Source organism: Pundamilia nyererei, unplaced genomic scaffold, assembly GCF_000239375.1.
Source record: "Pundamilia nyererei isolate P.nyererei 1_Seehausen unplaced genomic scaffold, PunNye1.0 scaffold00058, whole genome shotgun sequence".
Taxonomy (NCBI): Eukaryota; Metazoa; Chordata; class Actinopteri; order Cichliformes; family Cichlidae; genus Pundamilia; species Pundamilia nyererei.
Genome location: NW_005187459.1, coordinates 2,743,347 through 2,753,094, shown reverse-complemented (window position 1 = coordinate 2,753,094; position 9,748 = coordinate 2,743,347). Strand labels below are relative to the sequence as shown.

The 9,748-nt window shown below is 41.5% G+C and overlaps 2 protein-coding genes across 3 annotated transcripts in view; both read left to right on the top strand.

Moving 5' to 3' along the window:
- The window catches only part of grm1a (glutamate receptor, metabotropic 1a), a 35,262-nt gene extending 30,211 nt beyond the window's left edge, over positions 1-5,051 (top strand). For both annotated transcript variants that reach the window (XM_013911226.1, XM_013911225.1), the window contains exons 10-11: positions 120-1,056; positions 2,565-5,051. In XM_013911226.1, the coding sequence (XP_013766680.1) occupies positions 120-1,056; positions 2,565-3,378 (1,751 nt within the window). In that variant the 3' untranslated portion in view covers positions 3,379-5,051. The remainder of the gene's footprint in view (positions 1-119; positions 1,057-2,564) is intronic.
- A 1,630-nt stretch (positions 5,052-6,681) lies between these two features.
- rab32a (RAB32a, member RAS oncogene family) overlaps positions 6,682-9,748 on the top strand; it is a 13,913-nt gene continuing 10,846 nt past the window's right edge. The window contains exon 1 of the mRNA XM_005734463.1: positions 6,682-7,116. Within this exon, the coding sequence (XP_005734520.1) occupies positions 6,903-7,116 (214 nt within the window). The 5' untranslated portion in view covers positions 6,682-6,902. The remainder of the gene's footprint in view (positions 7,117-9,748) is intronic.

The window sequence follows — 9,748 nt, the reverse complement described above, 5'->3', positions numbered from 1 at the left end:
CTTTCATTCTCCTTGACTAACTGCTTCCCACCATCTTTTAATGTACCTTTCATTCAGTAAAACTAACCGCAGGATGAATTAAAAAATTGACCGAACACTGTTTCCTCTACTGTTTCCAGTTTGCCAGCCCCTGCCGTTGAAGTATCTTGACTGGGCAGATGTGGAATCTATAGTTGCTGTGGTTTTCTCCTGCGTGGGCATCCTGATCACCTCCTTTGTTACCTTTGTGTTCATCCAGTACCGTGATACACCTGTGGTTAAATCCTCCAGCAGAGAACTCTGTTACATCATCTTGGCAGGCATTTTCCTAGGCTACATCTGTCCATTCACATTAATCGCCCGTCCCACAGTGGCCTCCTGCTATTTGCAGCGGCTCCTAGTGGGCCTTTCATCTGCCATGTGCTACTCTGCCCTGGTGACCAAAACTAACCGCATTGCACGCATTCTGGCTGGCAGCAAGAAAAAGATCTGCACCAGGAAACCCCGTTTCATGAGCGCCTGGGCCCAAGTGATCATTGCCTTTATGCTTATTAGTGTGCAGCTAACTCTGGAGATTACACTCATCATTCTAGAGCCCCCCGAGCCCATCAAGTCATACCCCAGCATACGTGAGGTCTACCTCATCTGTAACACCAGCAACGTAGGCATGGTAGCGCCGCTGGGCTACAATGGCCTCCTAATCATGAGCTGCACATACTATGCCTTCAAGACGCGGAACGTGCCCGCCAATTTTAATGAGGCTAAATACATTGCCTTTACCATGTACACTACCTGCATCATCTGGTTGGCCTTCGTGCCAATCTACTTTGGCTCTAATTACAAGATCATAACCACATCCTTCTCCGTCAGCCTGAGTGTAACAGTGGCACTGGGCTGCATGTTCACACCCAAGATGTACATAATCATCGCCAAACCAGAGAGGAACGTCCGAAGCGCCTTCACCACATCTGACGTGGTGCGAATGCACGTCGGAGATGGGAAGTCTGCAGCTCAGTCAACAAGCAACAGCTTCCTGAATATGTTCCGCCGGAAGAAGACCGTAACAGGCAATGCCAAGTGAGTAACCTTTTGTGCTTTTTCATCTTTCTGTTTGGATTTCATTTCTGGGGTCACTGGTTAGAGACCAAAAAGGTGACTAAACTCTCAAATTGGAAAAAAAAAAAATCATATCAAGCTATCACTTTTTTATGATGTGTTTGCATGTCAGTGGTCTGTTTTCATCTTTCCAGTACCCCAATGAGTGTTTGTATTTATGTAGTAAAAACTGGTTTTTAGGCACATCCCCCTCCCCCTGAGAATGAAATATCATCAGCGAAATTTAATAGGAAAGTCAAGATGGGACGTTTGCTGTTATTGATTTAAAGCTGAAAGGCCATTCAAACGTGTCAGGGATAATGAAAGTAGAGATTTCATGTGGCGATTCTAGATGTAAGACTTGCATATAACTTTTTTGAGATCCACAGCAGTGGCACATGGACAAGTGACTAAAGTAAGGAGCGGGGCAGAGAAGGAGAGTGATCCCAATATGTTTAAGTGTTGTCTCTTACCCTTGCTATGCAGCCTATCTAATCTTCTAACCCTTCAACCTTCTATACTGAGGAGCGCACTGTCAAGTGTCAAGGCTGGCAAATGTTTTGGAGTCATTCAACCTCTTTCTTGGAGAGCTGCACTGCCAGTTTGTCTATTTTATAATACAGTCTGGGGAATAATTAAAGTATCCACCATTCAGATAATCACAGCAACAAGACAGCTGAAAAGTGTTAAAGCTGAAATCAATTTTTTCTACAAGCTTTTTCCCCAATACACTATGACACTAAAAAAAATCTTTAGGTCAAAAAGATGTGCTGAAAGTAATTGTTTTTTTATTGATTGGTTCTCATCTTTTGGATCATTTGTTGCCAACCTGCCTGGATTCTAGATCTCATTTAAAGACATCATTTGATAGTGTGATCCTGGCACTCCTGAGCTGGCAGTGGCAAAAATATTTTTGACTATGCAGCCCTCCAAGAGGGTGATCTGCCACCCTGCTGCTTTCGGTTTATCCTGAATTAACCTCACATTTAACTTTTCTCAGCATGAACACCCTCCCCTCACCACCTCCCCGACTAATCACATTAGAGCCAGTCCTAGCTCATTCTCCGCTAAACACTGTGTCGTCATCAGGCCAGTCCGGGCAAAACCCGAAATACTTTGCAAATGCATGCACCCCTCTTTAACAATAAAATTAGACAGTCAGGAAGAAGACAAAAATAAATGAGATGGATGGCTCTTAAATCTGTTATTTCAATGTCTGACAAAAATGTATGATCATAATGCTGTCTGCAGCACATTATGAATCACTGTTTGTGAGGCTGATAAATGTGACGCTCTTTAGAGGTCATGAGTGAACACTTTAGCCAAGCTCTTAATGTCAAGTCACGTACTTCAAAAGTATTTTAACATGCAATGAAATGTTGAAATGCTGCTGCTCTGTTGTCTTACGTTGCTGCTATGTTGATGTTGTTTTTCTGCCTTCACCTCCTGGTTTCCTGTGATAGTAACTTGGGTTTTTATCTCGTTCATAGTTCTAATGGCAAGTCTGTGTCATGGTCTGAATCAGGTCCAAGACACCCTCCGAGGGGGGGGAATGTGTGGCACAGACTGTCTGTGCATGTGAGGAAACAGGAAGCCGGCTTGAATCAGACGGCGGTCATCAGGCCCCTAACTAACACCCCCGACCCCCACAGCTGTGAGCCCTCCACCTGCAACACTGGCACCGCCTCCCAAGATCCCCCCCCAGAACCACCTGGCACTAAACCTCTGTACAACCTGACGGAGGAAGACGACGAGGGCGATGCGCAGCGCCCCCTTTGGACTCCAACCAGCACTGATCGGCTGCGAGGGCGGGAGTCGGATTTGGATGAGCCGGCTTCTCTTTTGCCCTCCCACTTGACAGGCCACACCACAGATCGCTTGCACAGGGATGTGGTGGACACGCACAGCTCCCATGCACCTGCACTGAATGACCGCACTGCCAAGGAGGCAATGCCTGCCAACGAGCCTTTGAGCTTGACACCCTCTCACCTTCCTTCAGCTCCACAACACGGGGCATTTGCAGAAGAGGGGCTTGAGGATGAGGAACTGGACCTCTTACACGGCTACATTTATGACGCCAAGGAGGAAGGGGAGAGGGAGGATGGGGAAGGTGAGGATTTAATTCAAAACAAGGCAACACTGGAGGATTCCCTAGCTCTGTCTCCCCCCTCCCCTTTCAGAGACTCTGTGTATTCAGGGGACTCTGTCACCGGCTCCCCCATCATCGATTCGATGCTCGGTAGCCCCTCGGTCTACACCGCCGACATCCTCCGAGACTACGCACACAGCTCCTCAACACTGTGAGAGCAAAAAACAATGCTGGCACAGCGGCTGTCAGCAGACTTGAGCATCACACAGAGTGCATTACACCGACACACACCGACACACAACACGTGCAACGATACGATTTAACATTTCGAGTTTTTAACATTTGTTTATTTGCTCTGACATTTGCTTGCTTAACTGTATTTATTACTCTGCTGTTATCAGTAAGTGGTTAATCGAAAATACAGGTAGACCACAAATTATCTAGGAGTGCTTACGTTTCTGAGGGGCCGTGAGTGCACAAAGCCTTCCTGAAAAATGTAAAACTGGGACGTGTGCCAAAACTAGTCAGCTCTCACGCCAAATTTTTTAATGAATGAAGTAACACGGAGAGTCATAATAGAAGATGTAGCTGTGGTTTTTTTTGTTTTTTTGTTTTAATAGAGACAGTGCAATTGTAGAGTCTGCAAAAAAGAAAACACGGCAAGAGAAACACAGTAGTGTTTGCGCAGCGCGCTTACACATCACAGACCAAACTTTCTCTAAAGACTGCAATAGCTTAAGTGCATTTCATGTCAGTTTTGATTAGCTCTGCTCTTCTGCTGCAGCACATGCACAGGTCTGTTCATGTGTATAGCAGTCAAAGCTTCATTCAAGAAAATCAACTTTTCATTGAGTATTCATTAAGTAACTGCACCCTTTCTCTAATCAAACCTCATTGCAGTTTATATATTACAAATTAACAAGAAAAGTGAAGTATGTTGTTTGAGTATTACATTTATGTGCCGCAAGGTGTGCTCATCACAAAAGTAGTATCAACGAACTCAGATCCTGCTGAAGACTCGCGCTGTATGATATGTGACTATGGTTACAATGTGCCAAGCAAAGTTGTTATCAGCCTACAGCCCCCGCTTTCTGTTTTATTTATTTATTTATTTTTATGACGTAGCTGGTAAACAGGTAAATAGGGTGATTGTAGATGATGGCAATGCTGTTTATTTCGTTTACACTAAAACCATAACCCTGAGAATTTTTACGCGCGTGGGAAATGACAACAGAAAAAGATTTTGCTTTCCATGCTGTGTGGATATTTCCCACATTTTCTGAGTTTGCTGTGTCATTGTAATGGAAAAACACAGTAAGTTGTACAAGTTATCAAAGTTTGTAATACTGTTAAGCCATCTCTTGTTTTTCACGCAGGTGGTATGTTTGTAATACTAATAAATGTTTCTATATTTAGAATGTCGACAGAAAAACAAAGTTTATACATTTTGCAACTGTCCTCGGATACTCGTCAAAAAGCAGTGTGTTTGTTTTTTTGGGGTAAATTTTAAGTTGAGCCAGTTGTATCCTCTTGAACACATTTGGTTGTAAAAGTAACCAATGATTGATTGCTTCTTGTAACGAGATGATACATGTTTCAATTTTGTTTAAATCTTGCATTATAAAGTTAAGTAATTTAATTGAGGTTAAGTTTCTTAGTTCTTTTATCTATAAGAATGCAAATAATTTCAAAGTACGAGACTACACAGTACGTAGTGCAATTGTATTGTATTTCCAAATGTTTTCAGTCTATTATAGTGTAAGTTGTTAAATGATCTTAACCAGTGTAAAATATATCAGGTGCCACCTGAAAAACACTGTCAAATCTAGAACGAAATAGGCCTTTATGTTTTGGGTGAGCTGAACATGAAAGATGCTGTAAAATAAAAACAAAACTTATATTAAAAAGACTGATTACTGCCTATATTAGCTGAAAAAAACCAAACAAACTAAAACTAAAGTTATATTAGTGAGTCAAACATATATCCTGGCCCCCCCCCCCCCCCAAAAAAAACAAACAAACAAACAAACAAACAAACAAAACCAAACTGATTCTTTAAAATGTTCCAATCTGGCATGCATTTTGGACCTCATAATTGGACCGCATAATGCACTGTGTTGTAAGATGTTAATAATTGCATGAAGAAAATGGTTGTTCAAATTGGCCAAAGATTTCAATTGTCATCATTTATACAAACATCTTATTGACTGCCCTTTCATATCACACAAATAAGATATTTGAGCCAGTGTGTCATAAGTTATATTATATAGTAAGTTACATGATATATTAGCCATGCAGTCTGCTTTTACAAACATTTGTCATTCTAAAGAGCTCTCTTGTTTGACTTTGGTACTCTAATAGGATGCTACCAATGCAACAAGTCTGTTAAATATCGTTCTCCCTAGATGCCAGGGGCATGTCTAGATGGGGGTAATGGGGTGGCACCATACCCCCATTGATATTTTCTTGAATACTTTACTGAACTTCAGGTTTAATATACTTGTACTTAATGTAAGTATTTCTGTGTTATCCTTTTTCCTGCTTATATGCCACTATGTTTTAGATGCAAATGTTATATCTTTAGTTTTTTATTTTTTGAAGATAATTTCTATTATTAAGCCTATAGGTCAAGCAAACAAAAAATATGGAAGAAATTAAATACATCAACAGCTGGAACATACATCAATGGACCAGTAATTGTGGTATATAGTTATTGTAGTAGTTTGGGCTAAACACATTCAGAAATTCTAATCCGATTCTATATAATGTGTACCCTTACTTTAGGGTTGTTTTTTCCAAAATATATTTTGATTATGAAACGAGTGCACTATTAAGTTGCTTGAATAGGATGATAACTTTCACTTGTGTAAAAATCCTACATGCAAAACATTTATCCAACACAATTTCCTGACCTGTACCACCGCATTTAAAAAACCTGGGATCATGCTTGCTCCTCTGGCATTAACATCAGCACAAACCTGTGCACTGGGAGCTTCATGGTATGGGTTTCTACAACCTAGTATCTCCTGTAGGTGTAAACTGTACGTTTTTTCCATGTAGTTAAAGTGGAAAAACCGAGATCTTTTTTATTTTATTTTTATTTTTTAAAGATTTCTATGTCTATTAACTTGATTTGAAATGGAATATCCTTGAACGTCTTTACATCACATGAAAACAAGAATTTTGAGGTGTTTTTTGAGCTATTGTGCAATGGTTTTATTATTTTTGGCTCAACTGAGATAGTATGGGATGTGCAGAGCACCTTTACTAGAGAGCCATGTTTTTCAAATTAGAGGTTTGGTTCCACTGAGGATTCCTGAGGATTTTTTTTCACTGTTTGTTTTGTTCTTTCACTTAGATGTGCTAAAATGACCCCCGCCCCGGCAATTTCCTGAATTTAGCAAATTTTTTTTTTTTTTCGAATACGAAACCAGAAGCCATGATTTCCGCATGAAAAGCTTTATGTACTCGCACTAGAGGGAGAAGCATACTGTATCAAGATTTGCATTTCCGCCTGAGTCCTGTGACTTATCAGGTGGTTGTTGAGCGTCAGGAGGAGGGGGAGCGGGGGGAGGAGTAAAAAGGAGAATTAGAAAGTTGGGGGGAAACTCGAGTACTTTCTATTGCATCTGGTCTTCAGCTGTAACACCGGCCTAGTCCTCCGTCGCTCCTCGCAGGACATCTATATGAGCGAGAAAGCAGAGGTTGCCTGAGTTTGAGAACAGCTGTCAGTCTCAGCATGGCCGGGGGCTCGGTGTCCGAGTGCAAGGAGTACTTGTTTAAAGTGCTGGTGATCGGAGAACTAGGTGTGGGCAAGACCAGCATCATCAAACGCTACGTTCACCAACTTTTCTCGCAACACTACAGGGCGACGATCGGGGTCGACTTTGCACTCAAAGTTATCAACTGGGACAGCAAAACGCTGGTCAGGTTACAGCTGTGGGACATCGCAGGTAAGGACACGCTCGCTGACGTCATTATAATTACGTTTCAATAATGGATCCGGTGATTTTAGAGCCACGAGATACCAAATCTAACTTTTCCGTGCGTCACGTGTCACATTGGGGAAGTTTCACTTGAGCACGCCACATCGAGACTTCAGAGATATGTTTTATCAGAAAATGATTTAAGATGATGATGATGATAATAATAACCAACCAGAAAGGCAGATTTAATTTATTTTGCAAAGAGTAAATTTTTAAACCCGCGGATGGCCACGAATTCAACGGCGCACGGGGGGAATTTCCAGTACAAAAGACCAGTTGATCACGTCTGCTGTTCTCTTGCCCACTTTATGATCACAGCAGCTCATAATTGTCAGTGGAATGTAGGTCACGTTGTTATTATCGACTAAGCCCCGCCTCGCTAAACTCGCCGTCATATTGTGGTGTAATTCTCACCACGGCTTACAAGTATCTTTTGTTAAACTGGTCACGATATCCTATCACTGTTACCGTCCTGTGATTCAAACGGCCTGGCTCTGTTTCCGAGAAGATTTCAGTAAACTTAAGTAACTTGGCACACAGGCCAACCTGTGCATTCCAGCAGCTTGAGTAAGCAAGCTGAGAGGAATCAGAGCAGTGTAAATACAAGTTTCCTGCATGCAGGCGGCACTGCCCAGACTCCCAGTGTTTGTCATCTCCAGGCCCAGAAAAATCACACTGTAAACAAAAGAGTCTGAGAATGACGCGCTTGAGAGGACAGGTGAGAGAGAGGAAGTGAGCAAAGATGAGAAGTGAGCAAAAAAGACCGACATTCAAAACGCAAGCAGGAGCCAAGCTGCCAGACACGGTCTACGCTGCTCTTCAGTCAGAGGGAATGAGGGTGTGATGTGACGTGGGTGAGGGGTCTCTGCACTGTCCCATTAGCCTCTATCTTTTCATGTTTGATCCCAGTGCCAAAAATCCATCTGACACTGGGGCTTTTGAAATTCAGAACTGTGCTGACTGCATTGCAACTCCCAGCTCTAATTTGTGATGGTTATCTTTGTGTTGAACATAATGAGATCATGTGACTTAAGGGCCATTAAGAGTGTGACCTCGTGGAAGTCGTTGTGGAAGTGTCAAATTTTAGGGCATATTTTAGAAATTTTACAGTATCAATAAAAGGCAAAGTATAAACTGAGGCAGTTTACAAAACAGAAAAATAATAATTTGTCTCTTTTTTTTATCAGTAGTGAAACATATATATATATATATATAAACATCAAAAATGGCAAGATGAATAGGACTGCAGTTATTTTGTGTGTTTTCTTTTCTTTATTCAAATGAATTGACTATTTATTGGGAAAAATAAATACTTGATTAAAAAACTGTCCAAAGAATGCGACAAAATTAGGTTTTATTAAATTTTAAGCCCAAATCATCATCAGAAAGGTTTAAAAAAGCAAACAAGTACTTAACAGCCTGAGCCACTGCTGCCTGAGAAATTATTTCAGTATCCATCAAAGTGGCAAATTGTGTTCCTGACTAAACTAGATAAGATTGCAGCTTTTGGCATTTCTGACAGTCTTGTTGCTAAAATGCCGTTTCAAAGTTGTTGTTTTCTTAAGGCTAATAACAGAGCTTTTAAAGACTAGAATAAGGTGAGCTCTATAAAGTAGTCTAAAGAGACAAAAATTCCATGTGCTGTGGGTAAAGCAGAGAATTTTCAATGAGAAAAGTCTATATGCCAGGAGGTTTGAGGTGGGACAAATTCTGGGCGTAAGTCTTTCTACTACTATTCTGATAGTCTTGGATAAAAAAGGTTGTTGGCTTCTCATCTAACTGTGTTTTTACTGTTGTTGTCAGTCTGAAGTTAGATGCAATGGGTTAAAGCCATTGTGGTTTGATTACAGATGTTTAAAGAAGTGAAAAACAGGACTTCTATAACCTATACCTCAAAGGAATTTTTGGTCACTGTGTTTGTTCCTCATCTTGGTTCTTGGTTCACAGCTTGTCGTACCGCTTTGGTGAGCTTAAGTGCTGGATTAGTATCACATTGTTGGATTAGTCAAGTTATAGTGAACAATAAGACAAAACTATAATCATAATTTTAGAGACCAAACAGGGTTTCAAGGGTTTTAAAAATCTCTGTCTGGCTATTATATAAATTTTTCATGATTTAAAAAAAACAACAAAAACAATCCCTGCCTCTAGATATGTTCTATTCTTACTTTTTGGCGGGGTTGAGCAGGTCCTTCCTCTCCCTCAATCAAACAAAGCTCATATGCTGAGACAGATCAGGACAGATGGTTAGAAGACTGCTGTTTTTCTTTTATTTATTCCACCGCTTACAGCAGTGACAGAAAGGGGGCGAACATTTGGGTGTCGGGGGGGGAGTCATCACAACAACTTGCATGTCTGTCACAGAGTGAGTGGCAGTGCGGGCTCAAGTTCCCCACCATCACTTTGGCCCTGGCAGCACAAGCTCAGTGTGCAGGAGCATCTGTGACTGAGCGCCAGGAAGTGCTGTCTGCCTGTCACAGACCGACAGCACTTGATTAGAGGATCTGCGAGGGTAAATAAAAGCCTGACACGCACGCACACGCACACACACACACACACACACACACACACACACACACACACACACACACTTTGATAG